The 18,592-nt window shown below is 40.1% G+C and overlaps 3 protein-coding genes across 3 annotated transcripts; all 3 read right to left on the bottom strand.

The window, feature by feature from the left end:
* Window positions 1-1,274: 1,274 nt before the first annotated feature.
* Window positions 1,275-2,972, bottom strand: LOC115775078 (ependymin-like). The gene is made up of 6 exons (XM_030722536.1): window positions 2,837-2,972; window positions 2,706-2,740; window positions 2,427-2,561; window positions 2,151-2,343; window positions 1,906-1,993; window positions 1,275-1,670 (listed from the first exon to the last, which is right to left on the bottom strand). Exons 1-6 carry the CDS (start codon window positions 2,901-2,903, stop codon window positions 1,541-1,543), a joined length of 648 nt encoding a protein of 215 aa, XP_030578396.1. The 5' UTR covers window positions 2,904-2,972; the 3' UTR covers window positions 1,275-1,540.
* An 855-nt stretch (window positions 2,973-3,827) lies between these two features.
* Window positions 3,828-5,805, bottom strand: LOC115775080 (ependymin-like). The gene is made up of 6 exons (XM_030722538.1): window positions 5,661-5,805; window positions 5,460-5,494; window positions 4,598-4,732; window positions 4,259-4,445; window positions 4,097-4,184; window positions 3,828-4,021 (listed from the first exon to the last, which is right to left on the bottom strand). Exons 1-6 carry the CDS (start codon window positions 5,725-5,727, stop codon window positions 3,898-3,900), a joined length of 636 nt encoding a protein of 211 aa, XP_030578398.1. The 5' UTR covers window positions 5,728-5,805; the 3' UTR covers window positions 3,828-3,897.
* A 2,361-nt stretch (window positions 5,806-8,166) lies between these two features.
* On the bottom strand, window positions 8,167-18,204 carry LOC115775024 (alpha-protein kinase 1-like). The gene is given in 12 exon segments (XM_030722472.1): window positions 8,167-8,892; window positions 8,977-9,163; window positions 9,696-9,858; window positions 9,937-10,084; window positions 10,622-12,278; window positions 14,768-14,956; window positions 15,666-15,742; window positions 15,829-15,915; window positions 16,014-16,073; window positions 16,516-16,714; window positions 16,810-16,964; window positions 18,028-18,204. Coding segments are annotated over 12 exon segments (3,237 nt in total). The 5' UTR covers window positions 18,134-18,204; the 3' UTR covers window positions 8,167-8,683.
* Between the last annotated feature and the right edge of the window lie 388 nt (window positions 18,205-18,592).

The raw sequence follows: 18,592 nt of genomic DNA, 5'->3' as shown, positions 1-18,592 counted from the left end.
TTCTTCTCTTCTGATAGATGAGATGATTCGCATTCCCAAGAGAACACATATGTAGACATCCTATATGCTTTAGAATAAATGTAACTTATGTAGCACATATATATTATTATATTCTGTATGAGTAAAATATGTGGAGTACAATCTCCTAACTATGAATCAGTGTTTCATATTTAAAGTGCAAATATTTGGCAGTCTCTAGCTTTCATTACTTGCCACACACTGCCATCTAGTGAGCAGCACGCATCTGGGAAGGAAATGACATCCAACACAATGCAACACTGCAATGCAATCAATGTGTGCCATGCAAAGCAAATGTTCACTTTCATCACACATTATGATTTTTGGCACTGCTGGGTATCTTTTATTCAGATATTTTCTCTTTAATTATATTTTTTAAATTTATATTAAAATACATATTTTAAATATCTGATAGGCTCACATAATAATGATTAAAAATATAAGACTAAAAAAAGGTGCATAACCTCTAAAACACAAATATAACTGTGTGCCCACTATTTCATCCCATGCACACTACATCATGTAAATGTGCTACAAAACCTTATTCTTTATTTAGAGTTAACTCAAAAAAACCCATACAGCCTATTTAAAGAATGAGAGGAATCTTTGACAAAAGGCTTCTTCAGCTTCAGGATCTTCTCCAGTGTGACACTTTTGAACTTTGTCCAACATGCCATCCCCGGGGGCATTTCGTTTTGCCAGTGACCTCTTCTGCTCGGGTCAGTGCAGCTGTTAACCTGCTGTTTTCCTCCCTCTATTAAGCCACAATTGCCCCCTGGATCCTTTTCTTTTTGAAGACCTTCCTTCAGCTGTTTGAGGCTCACCATCAGTCTTTGCTTTGTTAGCCCGTGAAAGTTGAATATTGCCAGAGTCCTACCATTGTTTGTGCACGTCATTGAAAAAAATTGGTATTTTTTCCAGGAACATTAAATGGACTAGCTCTTATATAGCACTTTTCTACTCAGTCTGAGCACTCAAAGCACTTATACAACACGTTTACATTTACCCATGCATACAAGCACTTCCATGATCAACTAACCTAAGTGCATACACTGACGGTTGCGTCGGAGAGCAACTTGGGGTTAAGTATCTTGCCCAAGGATACATTGGCATGTAGCCTGGAGTAGCCAGGAATCAAACCGCTGACCTTCCAATCAGTAGGTGACCCGCTCTACCTACTGAGCTACAGCCACCCCAGACTGGTCAAATCTCTACTTTTACTTATCACCCCCCACAAAAAAGATTCCCAGGCTCACTTTTGGAGAATTTTTATTATGACATAAATGTAAAGTTCAAGCACTAATTAAACTGATGCTTTGAAAAGAGGGGAAAAACTCATTAATAAAAACAGATTTTAGAGGAAAGGCTGCTCAATCTGTTGTTCATACTGAATATGAAGTATGCATCAAAAAGCTCTGATTGAATAACGGCATGAATTTTAACCAAATGCAGCTTGTTTACACATGTTAGTGCAGTTCAGTGAATCGCGCAGATTCATCATCATCAGTGCATTACAGTGAAATCAGCTTTTAAACAAACTGAGGAATGTTGCAGGCTCCTCTCCATCGTTTTCCTCCAGCTTGGCATTCAAGCAGAAAAATGGCGGGTTGAGTTTTTGGGGATCGACTATTCCAATGACATTGTTGAAGAAGCTGCAAAACAGAAACAACACGCAGCACAATCAGAGGACGTTAACACTTTACTTCAACCAGGACCACAGAAGCTCAGAGACTATGAAAAAGCAAACACCCTTATGAGAGGCCCAGTTCAAGCTTTACTGGCAAATATTAAAAAAAGTTAACTCTAAAGTGGTAATGCAAGTTGAGAAATTATTTATGGAAATTAAATTTGCAGAACAATATTAAAAGTCATTTTTTTCCCACTGACCTGTTGACCACCCATTCACCGGTGTTGGTGTGGTACAGAGTGGTGACAGGAATGCATCCAAACTCAGTGACAGTGGTGAAGTATTTGGCTGCAGAAACAGAAGTGGATCACATGGGAGCTGAGGCTTAACAACCGGAAGAGCAGGTTTGTGTGCATTCAGTACAAGCGTAGACAAAGGGAATGTCATGTGTTACCATCTACCACATGACTGTGCAGTTTTTCTGTTTTACTTGCTCTTATTGTACCTGATCTGTTCTTCATCTGCAGCTCCCCATACCAGCTGTTTACCAGGATTCCCTGTCCAGGACCAGAGGAGCTGCCTAACACGACCTGGCCCAGCAGGGTGGCATTTCTTGGAACTGCCAGTGGGTGGAAGTCAGTGCTCAGACGCTTCTTGGTGCATGTCTGGTTCCTGCTGTTTATCTGATACATAACACCCTAGAGGACAGCGCGTCATTACAGTAATTTGTATTTTACATGACAGAATTTGAATGTAAACATTACTGCTGTGTTGCCATTACTTTTCTGTAGAGTAGAAGCACATCAAGCTGGTAGGTCTTATTGTCATAAAGTCCAAACTGTCTGAAGCGGATACGCTCTCCCAGTCCGTCATAAATGTACTTGGAGAATGCCAGCAGCTTCTGATTTGCAGTGGACTTCAAAACAGAATAAGATGTCTGTTACTGCAAATTATTGTAACACGTTGTTCCAGATTTCGGAATAAAAACAATCGCATAAATGATCAGTTGTGATTGCAACCCTGAAATGTAATAGTCAAAGGGAGATGAGTGAAGACTTACCACAGAAAGGCTTCCACTCATCAGTGGTGGGTATCCTGTCAAAATTAAAGAAGGAATGTGGCGCAATTACTCTAATGTCTCCCTACTTGGAGACATTTAAAGGGAGATTACTTTAAAATCTGTGTACTTACTGCAGTGTCGCGGTATCTGAGCGAGGCAGCCCACTGACAGGCACACAAGCAGGATGAGGACCCTCATGCTGTCTGATAGCAGGTCTGATGCTTTTCCTTTGCTACAGTGACAAATATGCTACTGCTTCACAGATCTCACTTCCTTAAAAAACAAACTGGTGAGACTCCCATTCTGCATCTGCTGCCAAGTTTTTTTATTTTTCATTTCTCGGTATACCAGAAATAAAGGTCAGAGAGAAGTAACAACATGAACTGGAGTGCATCCTGGTGACTGAGCTGGTATATATTTTATGTCTATTGAACTGATATTTGGAATTAGGGTGAAGCAGGTTAAGTCATAGTCTATTTTTTCTTATTTCAATTCAAGAAGACTTTATTGTCTTGAAATTTGCGTTATTATCATGAAAGGGAAAAGAGTAAAAGTTTGGATACAGATTGTGTGAATGAGGAAAGTGTTAGAGTGCTCATGTGGATTTGAAAAGTGCAATATAAGAAGTTAGCATTAAACAAGAAGCAAGTAAACAGCATGTATTCTTATATTTTTATTGATAATCACTGCATTGGGTCACACATCATTTGAGTGTTAGAAAATGGGACAAAAAACAAAAATGAGGCAATAACCTGTTACAGTCATGCCACTGAATGAAAACAAACAAACAAAAACAAAAACACTTGTTGGATGAGAGCTAAAAACTTCATCATTTCTGTGCCAGAAAGAAGGTGGAACTCATCCTGGTTGGGTAAGTACAAAAAAAAAAAAAAAAAAAAAATCAGCTTACCATGTGTATGTTTGGAAATACATGGTTTGAAACAGCTTTAAATGTGAGACACCATATTATATCTAAGGTTTGAATGCTTGCTCAACTCAATTACATGCAGTTCATTTTGATTTATTTATTCCTATAGTGTGGAACTGAAACAGGAGTGGCCTTCCAATCTCACTGTACATTTGCTATAATGACAAACAAAGGCATCCTGTTCTATTCTCTTCTTTTTCTATTTATGTAGTGCCAGTTCACAACACAAGTCATCTCAGTGTAAGGTAAAACTTGATGAAGCCCTCAGTGCAGGTTAAAGAACAAGCTGGCAAAATCTCCTGGCTGCTCTCCGCTCATCTCTGTTGGGCAGTAGTCGGGGGGGTTGAGTCGATTGGGGTCAGGAATCCCAATGACGTTGTTGAAGAAGCTAGTGAACAGAAAGAAAGTGACATAAGAATTATACATTCTACTTTTTACACTATAGAGATTAAAGGAAACTAACCTTGTCAGCATCCATCCAAAGTCTTTAGTCTGGTATGCGGTGCTGACTGGGATGCATCCAAATTCAGTGAAGGTGGTGATGTACTTTCCTGGAGGGATAGAGATTAAATAAATGTGGATAAACAGCCCAGGCAATAGTTCCGACCATTAGATGCGGTCTCACCTGTATTCCCAGGCAGATCTCCAGTCCAGGTGTTGACCAGGAGTCCTTCACCGGGTCTAGATGAGCTGCCTACAACAGCCTGGCCCAGCAGAGAAGCATTTTTTGGGATTTCCATAGGATGGAAGGCTGCCTTCAGAGGGCTTTTCTTGCATGTACGAGCTTTTTCATTGATCTCATACATGGCACCCTGATGCACAAGTTGCGGGGTGAGAATGAGAATTGCTTTAGTTGCAAATGCTGATGAGTTTCCACTGCATTCCATTAAAATATTAAAGAAAGAGAAAATGGAAAACAATTTAACCCTAAAATAAATACTGTTTGTGTGATTGCTTTGATCACCTCTCTGAAGAGCAGCAGGGCGTCATAGGTGAAGGATTTATTCTGATAGTTTCCCATCTCCATGAGCCGCACCCTTTGCCCCATTGCATCATACAGGAATTTGGCAAAAACCCACAGCTTTTCATTCTGTGTGGACTGGAGAAACAATTCAAGCTCGTTTAGATCTTTGTTGTTTACATAGATTTAATTTGGTATACGTTTGGCTCGCTTGCTTTGAGACAAAGAGGCCCCACACAGTCATGAAGCCCCCACACTCTCACTCTCCAGGACCATCAAGTGAGGTGTGCGCTTAAGATGGTGTATGCAAGAAAAGCTGCTGGGCCCATGGTGTCCTTGGTAAGCTGCTAAAATTCATAGAAGATTTTAACCAAGACTTTGAGTCTTTCCCTGACACAAGCTTCTATTCTCCCTCGTCTCAAGTCAACCACAGTAACTACCGTTCCAGAGAGACCAGCCATCAACACTCTAAATGACTACAGGCCAATAGCACTAAAATCAGCAGCCATGAAATGTTGTATTCCTCCTAACTTTGAAATGAAAAGATTGTATTCCTCCTAACTTTGACCAATATCAGTTTGCTTATAAAGCAAACATATCGAAAGATCTCCACCGCCCTCCACCCAGTCATTTGGAATACCCAGAGAACTATGTCAAAATGCTCTCTGTTTACACTTCTGCCTTCAACACAATTATCACAATTATCACTGCTTGACACGCTATCTGACGCTTTTATTCCTTTTGATTTTACATACTGTTTTATTCCAAACAGAACAGTTCTCGGTGTGTATTTCCAGTGTACAGTGACAATAAAGGCTTGTTATTATTATTATCATCATCATCATCATCATCATCATAAACTCACCACAGTGAGGTCTCCAGTCAGAAGAGGAGGGCTCGCTGTGTAAAATAACAGAAAATAATATATAACAAAATTATTTACTAATATTTTCAAGTCAGCAACGGAAAACGAGGACAGTGCAGCTATTCACGAGTTCTGAGAAACACATAACTATTAAATCAATTTCTGCAAGCACAACAGATCTATTTTCCTTATTTTACTCACTGCATGGGCGGGGCTTCTCTGCCATGCAGGCTGCCAGCAGGCACGCTAACACCACCGAGAGTCTCATCTTCTTGGATTCCACAAACTTGTTCACAGGTTGTCACGAACGCTCTGGTGCTCCACAGGAGCCTCACTACCTTATATATGCCGACAAATCACGAGACAGACCTGGATGCTTCCGGGTTTTTATTTTGAGTCAACATCCCAGAAGTGAAGTCCAGGTTCATTTGTTATCAGGCTGAGGCTGCCATGCAAGCCCATAAAAGCCACTATCTCTATGTATATATTACAAGCTGGTTAATGGTTTTCAAGGGGGAAGAGATTGTGTATATATTTGCTTAAAGTCGTACAAAGGATGCAACCAAAGTGAGAACATATTTATACAGAACACATCAGCGAGGACAAACCTCAAAAATACATCTTTTCTTAACCAATTATGTTCAGAGCGGAACTTGGAAAATAGAGCGGCTGTGATTACAGCGCACAGTGGGTCAAGGTTGAAGAAGGATGTGTTCACAGAAGGAGACGGTCAATAAACCGGATTTTGGCTGAACGGAGACGGGGTTCTTACGTGCTCACCAATGACATCACTGTCATATGACTGTAGAGGTGTGTGACCGCAGTCATTAGTTAAACACATGACAATACTGTCGATCGTCCTCTTTGCTAACTCAGAAATGCACCTTGTGAGATGTTTGATGTGTGAGTGTTTTCGGGGTTGCTGTACCTTAAGAGAGCAGGTCATCTACTAATCGGAAGGTTGGCGGTTCGATTCTTGGCTGCTCTCGGGTTGCATGCCAAAGTATCCTTTACAAGATACTGGACCCAAGCGAGCTTTGGAGTATGAGCTTAGTTTCAAATGGAAGTGCTTATATGAATGGGTGAATGCAAACGTGTTGTATGAATGCTCAATTAGAGTAGAAAAGCGCTAGTCCATTTATCATTTTGTGTAGTTTTATTTGGAAGTTGAACAAATATTAACATTCTCAAGGATGTCTGACCCATATCTGACTCACTACACTGATGTCAGTCAGGTCTTTCTCATTTACTGTATTCACCTTGAGCAAGTTACACTCTCTTTAATCAAGATAAAGGGACTATAGTTATATAATGCCCTTTACCCTTGGCAGCTTGCAAAGCACTTTGCAATGCCTTTCATATATTGACACACACACACACACACACACACACACACACACACACACACACACACACACACACACACACACACACACACACACACACACACACACACACACAATGTGGTGATTGCAAGCTAAGCTGCATACACAAGGTAGCTGCCATACAAGGTATGGTGTCAGTTTGGGTTCAGTGTCTGACCTGAGAACACTACAACTCTGTTTCCTGGGCCATAAAGAAGGCTGATAATCACCATCATCACGTAACCTGTTTACACAGATTTTACAGTTCACTTTACACTGTTAGCATATCATCAGTGTTAATTATTTTTTATACCTTGGAAGAAAAGAACAAACCCAGGGCAGTATGATGGCATAGTGGTTAGCAATGTTTGCCTCGCAGCTAGAAGGTCCTGGGTTCAGATCCACTGGGCGGGGGCCTTTCTTTGTGGAGTCTGCATGGGTTCTCTCTTAGTACTTTGGCTTCCTCCCACAGTCCAAAGGAATGCAGTTAGTGGGGTTAGGTTAACTGGTGATTCGCGATTGGCTGTGAGTGTAAATATCTGTCTCGGTGTGAGCCCTGTGTCAGGTTGGCAACTTGTCCAATCACAGCTGGAATTGGATAAGTGGAAGAAAATGGATAGAAAAAAAATCTAATTGAATTCATGTTTATTTGTATATAACACCAAATTACAAGAGTGAGTGAACAGTGATCTCAAGTGGCTTTATTTAGTGAGGCAAAGAGCCTACAAAAAAAGAGAGAATCCCAGTAATTAACCAACCTGCTACAAGCACTTGGTGGTAGTGGGAAGGAAGAACTCCCTTTAATCAGGAAGAGAACTCAGGTAAGGGCAGCCATATTCAATGACTAGTTGGGACATAAATGGAGAAAATAAAAAGACAGAAAAGAGTTACATAGAAAGACCACAAACAAACGAGACAAAGCACAGGAGCAGGAAGGCACAATATGAAATTGTGACATATAAATGCATCAGGGAGTCCCCCCAGCAGCCTGAGATTATAGCAGCACAACTAAGGGATGGTTCAGTCATCTCATCCAGCCCCAACTATATCATGAAGGAAAATTTGAAGCCTAATCTTAAAAGCAGATGAGGTGTGCATCTCCTCAGCCCAAACTGGGAGTTATAATTCTTTTTACGGTAACGTCTATCCATTTTCTTCTGCAGAGGCAGAGGCAGGATACACCCCGGACAGGTCACCAATCTGTCACAGGGCTCACACAGAAAGACAGACAACCATTCACACTCATAATTTCACCTACGATCAGTTTAGAATCACCAGTAAACCTAAAACCAAACAAGCATAAAAGCTAAAATGACTTGTATCAACAGGGCAATAAAAGGCCAGACTCAGCATCGCTAAAATGTTCTATAAAAACACTCGTAATGGCATCTAACAGGTGATTCACTGGAATCTCCCTTTCTAGTTAGGCAGCAATCCAGTCAGTGAAGGAAAACATATTATCAAAGAGACTTTTAAATAAGTATTTTATTATGTATTGCAGTCACATGCTTTATTGTGACTGCACAGCTGACTTACAGTTATTTTATAAAATTGAAGACAAATGATCCTGTCAAGTGTGTGAGACATTTGACCATCTGACAAAATTTGCACAGTAGTGTTTACATAAAATATGTCTATAAGCCCCTGGTGTCTGAACATTAGGATGGTAGGTACACAGAACTTTAATCAGTACAATTAAAAAAAAAAAAACAGTATGAAAAATACAGTACTTTGATTATCTGTTGTCATTTAATCTAAATTAGACCCATCAGTTCCAAAAACTTGCAAGGCCATATTGCTCATAAAATAAACTCCTTAATTAAGTTTTAATGCATTGTTTTTGTTTTTGTGACTGACAGGTTAAGTTTGAGGAGAAACTTTTGAGTTCATGGCCAGTGGAGGCCGTCTGAGCAGTTGGCAAATCCCATTGCACTCTGGTCCATGTTGCTCTTCCACAAAGTACCTGAGCCCCCTGTCAGCAAAGTTAGAGGGACCTTTAGGGGTCTTGATGGAATGAATCTGTGGATCAGTCAGGTAGGTCAGTCCTTTGCCGTTGGCTGTCACCCATCCTGTGGCAAAATAAATGGATCATTACCAATCTTTGTCATGTGACAACAGTAAGTTCATTGATAAGCAAGAGATAAGTGACATACCTTGTAAGTCTACGACGACTTCCTGACCACCAGAGAACAAGTAGGTGAAGTGTCCAAATGCAAGGCCATATTCTGTAGCCTGGAATCTCTCATCTTTCTTTCTAGTGTTGTTGGTCAATTTGACAAACTCTCCAAGCATGTAGGGCTCTACAGTTACACAGCCCACAATCTCATCTCCATTCAAAATCTAATCACCAGAAAACAAGAGAAATATTCTGTAACATTGGAAGCCTGTTTGGATTGGTGTGATGCTCATTAATATTGCAGAAAAATTCTGTGTATTTGGGTATCATTACCCAAATACACAGGGTTGTTTGGGTTTGTGAATACTTCTCAGCACACACATTGCTGCATTATTATATTGTGTTTATATCGATACTCTAAGCGGCAGTGTATAGTCTGGTTTGCATTCAGTGATTGATGATAAAGAGTCTCTGTTTTTGGTCCACATGAATAAATACTTTCCAAACCATAATTTATAACTTAAGGCGACTGTTTGTTGTGATTTGGCGCTATATAAATAAAATTGAATTGAATTGAACTTTTCATGTTTACAGATTACATTACAAAGCACTCTGGACTAATAGCCAACAAAATGATGGTTTGGCTACAGTCACAAAACACGTTTCTAGTTGTGAAAGAGTCTGTGAAAAACTAAGCACTTCGAATGCAATATTAGTTTTCCCTACTTCCTTTAAATAAATGTTGCACTTCCTCACCAACAGGGCTTGTGAGGGAATAAAGAAGATCTGAGCCAAAACATCTTTGTCGTAGAGACTCTTGTTGAACTCGGTCACATAGTACTGGGCTGTCATCTGTCTCTCCACATCTTTCAGGTGAAACTGGATCTCCTTTGGGTTCTTGTAATCTTTCCCCACATAACTAAGGACAAATACACAAATGCAATGAGACTTTAAGTCGCCATATTTAGGTTGTGCCAAGTTTGTGTAGCTACCGTACTGGCTTAGCCGCTCCTCCTGGTGTAAAAATTGCACCCATATTGTTGTCCTCTGCGCGCCCTCCATCCCCATCGGCTCTCCAATGTAAACGCATGTTTCCGTGGCTGTCCACAGTCCAGTGGCCTTGGAGAACTTTAAATGAAGAGCACCTAGCACGCAAAGCTATTCAATTAGATTTCAAGAATAAATCAAAAGAGGAGCTGGAAACGACAGCATGAAGTCACAGGGAATCATTAAAGCAATGAAAAGACATTACCCATTCATATGGGTAATGCTGACAGGTGGCTCAGGTACTTCATGGAAGAGCAACATGGACCATGGCTTTTGACTGGTACTGTATAACTAGTGCTGAACAAATATGAGCTAAATTCTATGTCAATCCATCCAATTAGTGTTGATTAGACATCTCACTCCAAACAACAAATATGAACCTCATGGTGTCACTACAGGGAAAGTGACAACAGAATTTATCCTTTCGGGTTGTGGAATGTAAATATTAAAAATTTCATGGATTATGATTTTTGTGACAATCTATAATAATACTTGATTATAAATGATATATTTTACATTCTAGATCTTTCTGTATCTAGACCGACAGAATGATGCTGACACCTTGGAGTGCTACTGTGGCTAAAAGAAAGTACTGATGATGACACAGTTCTGCAAAAACAGGAATGTAAACTTACTGTGGGCACTTCTGAGGTTCTTGAGTTTGAATTTGATTTTATCACTGTACAACCTCTTCAGCAGACATCCATGGCAAACTCCAGCCAGAAAGGCTTGGTAATCCTGCTGTGACAACAAAAACTGCTTCACTGGGACTGCATCAGCTACAGCGTTCTGGTCTTGGCAGCTGTAGCACATGGAGTTCTTCTTCTGAGGCACATTCTGCACTGTATTTTGTTGGTGCTCACATTGATTCACCTCCAGCATCTCAAATGAACTCGTTGTGGAAGTTTCAGTGACAGGACACTGTTCTGGGATAGCCTGTGATGGATTATTTGGGATTGCAAAAGTGTTGTCGGTTGCAGGCTGTACAGAGTCAACTTCAGTTACCATGTTTTGGTAAACATTAATGCTCTTGAAAGGTTGTGGACTGGACAAAGCACGTACATTTTGGTTTTTGGACATGTGACCAGAAGGAGAATCGCTGGTTTCAGAATCGAGTGTTTCCAAAATGAAAAAGCTCCCATCTGAATCTGGTGACTTGCTGTTTTAGCAAGTTCCTGCTTTGGAAATACTACTTGGCTGTTGTTTTCTATATGTGGAAGAGTTCAGATCAGCTGAAAGTTTCTCCCATGATGACTGGGAACCAAAACTGTTCCCAAGAGAGTTAGAGGATGTTATAAATAGCTCGGATAAGGACTGCACTGCTCCTTCAGCTAATGCTACCTTCTGTGCCTCACCAAGAACATCAGCCATCCAGTCCTCTTCAGTGGCCAGTGTCTCTATGCCAGCTTGTATCACCCCAAACTTTTCTGAATCACTACTTATGTTGGAGGAGGGAGAGAGAGGTACTGCAGACTTTGAATCTGTATGGGAACTGATACCAAAGTTACAACCTTGTAAGTTTTGCTTCTTGTTTTTCTCAGGAGATTGTAACGTGTGGTCTGACCTGTCATCATCAACTTCTGTGGTTGGACAGCTCTGATTTCTCACTCTCTCTTTATGTCCAGTAGCACTGCTTCTGGGCTCTTCTTCTTTGGGTACATCTTTTAACCCTTTGCAGGCCTCAGTGGTACAATCTGTGTTGAGTGTACCAATGGTTGTCCCCAGCGCTGTTATGCAGAGCCTTACTCCATCTATCTCATCGTTAGTTTGCCTACAGTGTGTGTTGGTGGTCTCGCACAGTGACACATGATACTTTTGAAATCTCTTCATTATCTTAGAGAAGCCTGTCAGAGTAAAATTTACAGAAGCATTGTTGACATTTCTGTAGCTATCAGGGATAAAAGACCCCTTGTCTGAATTCAGGAAAGGCTCCACTCGCAGCAGCAGCTTGACTTGGGCGACCAGATGCACGATCTCAGTGCAGAGGCTGTCTTTCTCTTGGGTATTAGCATGGCAGTAGCTGTAAAAATTAGCTAAACCATTTTGACAAGCTTGAACTGCCTGTGCCACAACCCCCAAAGGAGTTCCAAGCCACTTGTGAGTGACAGCGAGGGAATAGGCAGCTTTGATGAAGGTATGAAGATCCTGCTTGCTGGTTACCATATCACCCTCTGCTTTGGTGAGAAGGCCGATTGCAAATGCTTCTTGAGCCTGCTGGAGGAATGACTGCCTTTGAGAGGCTGGACACTCCATTGAGAAACTGTAGGATAACAAGCAGGCACCTTGTGTTGTCTAAAGAAAAACACAAACAGAGGAACACAAGTCCCAAACCGTCCCTCATTTCTTTATATTTGGTTTCAAAGGAGCCAGATTTTTTCTTTGGACATTGGCTGCTTTTTCACTCATTTTCAGTCCAGCCCTTGTACCTGACTGTTTTCAGAGGATTTTTTTGTGCCAAGCCACTTAACATTCACGTATGAATTATTCAGGCATAAAAAGTCACCTAACTTTAGGGATGAACCAGTGTTGTGGTTACAGCCAATTTTGTATCTTTAAGCACTTTGTTGCAACCTGCAGGCTGTTCCAAAAAAAGAAAAGAAAAGAAAAGAAAAGAAAAAAAAAACAGATGTTTTTTTCCTCATTTATTTAGATGAATCTGCAAAAAAGGCTAAAGATAGTATTTCTGAACCAGCAAGCTGATTCTCAAAAAGCTGAATCTCAGCATTGTGTGCAGTATGTCATGAAAAACAAAACTGAGGAAAGCTGACAATTGGAGGACATCAGAAGAAGTGGATTGGGCTCCCCAAAGCACAAACCTCAACATTATTGAAACAGTGTAGGTTCAGTGGAATAAAAGGCAGCCAGCATCCAAAGAAGAGCTCTGTCCAGAGCGGGGTTTATCAGAGAATACCTCCAGAATTTGCAAGTAGGGTTAGGGGATGGAGCTCCCTACAGTCCTGACCTCAACCCCACTGAACACTTGTGGGATCAGCTTGAGCGTGCTGTTTGTGCCAACACAACCACACTGGCTGACTTGCGACAAATGCTGGTTGAAGAATGGGATACTATCCCACCGCACTGTGTGACCAACTCTGTGACCAGCATGAGGAAGAGGTGCCAGGTTGTTGTGTCTGTGTGTGGCTCTTCCACATGCTACTTAGGCCCCTGTTTGTTAAATAAATAAATTGTTAAATTGTCTTGTTTCTTCAGACTTCAATTATCCAATCCAATAAATGAATCCCAACAAGAGTCAATAGCAGAATAAGCTGTTTGGCATTGGCAGAAAAGATTTGCAAAGTGACATTTGTAGCATATGTATGTATGTTTGGATGTTCTCTATCTCTCTGCTAGTATAAAGAAATGGGGGTGGCTTAAGACTTTTGCACTGTACTGTATATCCAAAAAAAGGTGGGACACTGTATGTAAATATAAACAAAACACAAATGCAACAATTTGCAAATCATTTAAACCCTCTATTTAAAAAAAAAAAATCACAAATACATCATAATGAAATTGTGACATTAAAAAAAAATTTCATTTTGAATTAAATACAGTATTATGGTTAAAATAAAATTAAGACAGGACAACAAAAAGAAGGAAAACAAATAATTAATCATTTGTAAACTCTGATCTTTGGACTCAGACACATTAAAAACGGGCAAAGTGTTGCAGCAGAGACCACTGTCTGGCTGAGGAACACGTGAAAAGCACCACCTCTCTGGGACTGAGGCAGAGGTGAAAACTTTCCTATGATCTGACTGACCAATCAAAATTTGTATTTCTTCCTGTAAAAATCACTGACTCTGCATCCTGTGGGCTAAAGAGAAGAGGAACCATCCTGCCTGTCATCTGCGCACTATTCAAAGCAATGATATGACTGCACATGTAGGTAACTTGCATATCTGTGAAGACCTCATTGATGCTGAACTCAAGATGCCAAGACACCAGATTTTTACTCAGTTATTATCATTGCTAAAAAACACAATTATGATATTATCAATATAGAGTATTACATAAGAATGAGTCAAATTTATTTTTAACTGTACATGATGTTTTTCCACTCTATTTGAGTACTTTATACAACATGCCTCATTCACCCATTCACACACATTCATACAAGCACTTTTTCCTGCACCTTAGTGCTTTCTAGCTAACATTTACACACATTCACACCCTGATAACACACTGGAAGGCAACTTGGGGCCCAAGGACGCACCACTTTGGCATGCAGACTGGAGCAGCCAAGGACTGAAATCTACCTCGTGAGCCACAGCCACCCCAAACTGTGTTTACTGAATGGTTTTTGTGGAAATAATTACAATGTGTAATTTATTTGTGTTGGAAAGTGGAGAATCTGTAACTATACAAAACCACACAAACTTATATTATCATAAGTGAATGATGATGCTAACATTTAGTCCTTTAAACATGATTATTATCAATAACAGAACACTGAAACATCCATATACTGAAAATTGTACTTGGTTTTGGTGCAACATTTGTTGCCATTCACATGATGTCTCTCTCAGGGAAGGCTTTGCTTATTTCAGAAGGAAAATGCCAAACCACATTCTGCACGTATTTCAGCAGCATAGTGAAAGACTGCGAATGCTTCACTGGCCTGCTGGCAGTCCTAATCTGTCACTAATGGAATCACCTGACACATTATCAAACAAAACAAATATGGCAAAGGTGGCTCCAGCTTGTTGAGCAACTGAAACGCTTTATTGAGCAACAAAAATATTTCTCTTTATCTTTTAACACTATTTGGTCAAGTTCACATTAACTGCTAAACATTGAGTGTCCAGCCAGAACTTCACAGATTTGAAACAGAAATTCCTCCACAAAGCGGTGTAGTTGCTGCAGGATGGTGGTTTAACTGCAAAATAACGTAGGTGCTCTGCAACCTTGCCTTTGTACAGGAATATAACCAGGATGCAAGCAGCTGGCAATGAGTTGAGTCGAGTCCCCTATTGCAAAGAGACGTGTCACAGATGAGGTACGCTCATCCGCGCACACTGACTCAGATTGTAAAGTTTTAGTGAGCTGTTTGTGTTTATAATATGGACAGCAATTACCTGCAAACCTTTGCCAAGGTGTCTAAGAGTGAGTGCAGTCAGTGTGAGTCTGACCACAACCGTTTGGAGACAGGTGGTCATCGCCTTATGATCGAAAGTGGTTGCCCAGAGGTTGAGGGTGCTGAGCACTCAACCTCTGGGCGACTGGATGGTCACCACAGTTAATTTGCAGTCGTCTCCAATACCAAAAAAATTACAAGAAGTTTGCCATTGTATTTTTACTCTAGTGTGACTGAACCATAGCAAGACACAAACTTGAATTATGTATAAGAATCATGATTTTGCTCATGAAACTGATCTTAAACTGTATTTGATGCACATTCTTTTTGTGAAGCTCTTTTTTTTGGGTTTGGTCAATGGTATCATTTTCAAAAACAGCAGCGTTCTGTGTAGGACTACTTGCTGTGACACAAAAACTTTTGTGCAGCATCAAGGAGCACAAATAAAACTTAGTTCAAATTAAGTATGCTTAATTAATTAAGTAGGTTCCAATACCCTATAAAAATAAACAGATTTGGTAAATCAGCGTGTAAACTGGACCAACTAACATTAAAACCTCATAACATGATACCTGTGTTGATAACATTTGTGTCTGAATTACCTTTTTGTCAGGTTGAGGAAGTGAATAGTATCCAACCAAAGAAGCCCAGATGAGCTCTGCAGCCTCCAACCACAGGCCTGAATCATTGCACAAAGACAGTTAAAAAAAAAAAAAAATCACAAAATAATGGTGATATTCTTCCACTTCGTGAAAATGATCTTACCCAGCTTTTGCAAAATCATTCCACGAACCTGAACACTAACAGCCTGGACAAGAGCACGGTCGCTTTTAGAGTGGTATATCCAACAACCTGCATATCAAATGATTAATGTACATTATTTGTCTACTTTGTGGATTCAGTTTAATCCATCAATAAATAACCTTAAAAAGGAAGAGACAGGAAACTACCTGTGGTCCCACTGTTGTTAATCAGGCTGCTCAGGATGTACTCTGCCTTCTGCAGTTTTCCTGTGGGGCAGATTATATTTACACAAAAAAACGACTAAATAATGAAAGCTGTTTACATGTAATTTCCAGGGTTTGAGTTTACATCAATCACTATAATTTCTCCAAACAATAATTAGGAGAAATAAGCACTGCTCATGTAACATGTATTAAAGCAGACTTAATATACTCATTTCCAACTCCAAATTCAAACTCTACAAGTTCAAAAAAAATTGTATCTATATTTTGTTTTAGTGCATGCACTGTCTCAAAGAAGCTTTTTTAGCCTCCCCACAAGCCAGACTGATTTTCTGCCCCCTGCAGACAAGTGGTTTGAACAGCAGGTGGGTGGAGTTTGTGTGCTCACAGCTGAGATTACCATATTAGGTATATCCCCTCTCACTAAGCTCACATAGCATAATAGAAAAAAAAAAGCAATCAATCTCTCCCCTTCATTTTACTATACCAGAGTTAAAATAGACCCTGGCCTGCCGTATGACCAGCTGGGGGGCTATGGGGGTGTCAGGGTAGCGTCTGTGGAGCAGCTTGGCAATCTTTAGAAGGCGGTTTGACTGATCAGTCCAGTAGAGGTAACGGTCCACTAAAAAGACAACTGCCAGTGCAGTGCGTGCCTCCTGAGCCCCGATGGAGGCCTTCAGGACAGCCTGGAAGACACAGTAAACACAACATTTGGGAATATGTTTTATTTATAATGACACCACAGGGGTCTGAGTTTGATATGCAGTTATTTAATTATTACCAGTAGTTGAGACAGGTGTTTGCTGATAAGGTCACTCAGGTTGGTTTTGTCAGTGGCACTGACAGACTGCTTATACTGCCACTTCTCAGGGACAAAAGGCCATTTCATGTCCACGGCTTCCTGAAGCAGGGAGGCTAATTCAGCACACAGCGAGTCTACAGGAAATAAAATCCAGTTAAACTGTGAGCAAAGATTAATGGACTTAAGATATATATATATATATATATATATATATATATATATATATATATATATATATATATATATATATATTTTGAAGTAAGGAACGTAAATATGCTGCACACGAGACATACCATAAATATAACAATTTAAATAGAAATATAGCTTCAAGTAGCATATTGCAGCATTAATCTTCACAACAAGGTGACAGAAATAAGGCTGCATAGTAGAGAAACAACAAAATCACATGCTGATGATTTACTGGAAAAGAATGTGTGTTTTGGTCTGATGTTTTGTGTCTACAGGACCCAGATGAGGCCGTTAACAGGCGACAGTGAAGGACACAGAAGAAGGAACTGATAAGCATGCTACATGTGCAAGGCAACATCTTGCATATTTCAATAACTGTGTAACTGTGTCTAACTCTGTGTATAAAAGTTGAACTAAAATAGAGAGCGGTGTCAGACTTGTGTGAAGCTGCACTGACTGACTGCATTAGGCAGCTCCAACAATTCTGAACCAGAGTACTCTGTAAAACTGTTCGAAATGGCTTTATTAAATTTAATAATTGGACTCCTTATTCCGTTGTTTGGTGTCAAACACGTAGAAACCTAAAGGCTTAAGCAACAACAGTAAAGCATGTATACCACAGAAAGTAAAAAAAAACAACAACAAAAAAACAAACAAAAAACATGAGAAGTTCACATTAAAGTAACACAAGTAACAACTGGACAATTTTATGTCTTTTTTGTACTAAAATCATGTTTCTTATTTCTCTTATTTGAGCATTAGCAGCAATAATTCATGACAAAATAAAGCAACACTGTGCACATTTCTGTGCCTTGTTTGGTAGAAACTTGTAACAGCATTTGTGTGATGACTACAAGACTGCGCAAGACTCAAATTCACGGAAAACCTGTGTTTTTTTTGTGACATAAGCCACATATGCAGCGCTGATGCCAGCATAAATCCACCCCAAATCTCACTCTGAGTTTCTCCCATGTTAAAAACATTAAATAGCACCATCTGGTGTCTGACCTCTGCAGCTGCAGTAGTTTAGCCTCTGTGCCTCAGTCGGCCGGGGGGACTGCTGAGCAGCTCTGAAGCACTCGTCCAGTAAACCTCCCACCTCCTGGCTGTCCATCCTGGTAAACAGACGCTGTAGCTGTTGTACGAAAGCAAAGAATTTCCTCCTTTTGTGGCCTCTTCACCTCTGTTCCTGTAAGGGAGTGATCCAAGAAGGGGAATCCCATGAAATAACTGTGCTGTTGAAATGCTGTTGAGAAAGAGCTGCTTCACATCCGATCCCTTTGTAAATTTCAGAAATTATAATAAAAATATAAAAAATAACAAAGAAAGTAATGAGAGAACTCTCATTAACTTGTTTAAATGACTTTTTTTTTTTAAAGAGACAAATATGGAGTCTGAGCTTTTCATAGTCTCACATAATGGGATTCGGTCTAGTCATTTTGTATAATTTGTCTATAACACAAAACAATGAATGTGTTCTGACCTCATTTTAGTTTAATTTAGTTATTAACATTTCAGATTACGTGATTACGTGACAGGTCAGCTGGAATGACCACAGAGCATACAATATTCT

This window comes from Archocentrus centrarchus (genome assembly GCF_007364275.1).
Source record: "Archocentrus centrarchus isolate MPI-CPG fArcCen1 chromosome 18 unlocalized genomic scaffold, fArcCen1 scaffold_23_ctg1, whole genome shotgun sequence".
NCBI lineage: Eukaryota > Metazoa > Chordata > Actinopteri > Cichliformes > Cichlidae > Archocentrus > Archocentrus centrarchus.
Note: the sequence above shows the minus strand (reverse complement) of the source record. Positions and strands in the feature narration are given on the sequence as shown.

Bases quoted from the DNA above. Each gene is read 5' to 3' on its own strand.
- LOC115775078 (XM_030722536.1), bottom strand. From the start codon at position 2,903: ATGAGGGTCCTCATCCTGCTTGTGTGCCTGTCAGTGGGCTGCCTCGCT. The intron at 2,741-2,836 runs GTAAGTACACAG...TAATTTTGACAG, and splicing joins TCAGATACCGCGACACTGCA to GATACCCACCACTGATGAGT. The intron at 1,994-2,150 runs GTACAATAAGAG...CTGTTTCTGCAG, and splicing joins GCAGATGAAGAACAGATCAG to CCAAATACTTCACCACTGTC.
- LOC115775080 (XM_030722538.1), bottom strand. From the start codon at position 5,727: ATGAGACTCTCGGTGGTGTTAGCGTGCCTGCTGGCAGCCTGCATGGCA. The intron at 4,733-5,459 runs GTGAGTTTATGA...TTGTTTCTCCAG, and splicing joins TGACTGGAGACCTCACTGTG to TCCACACAGAATGAAAAGCT. The intron at 4,185-4,258 runs GTGAGACCGCAT...CTATCCCTCCAG, and splicing joins AGATCTGCCTGGGAATACAG to GAAAGTACATCACCACCTTC.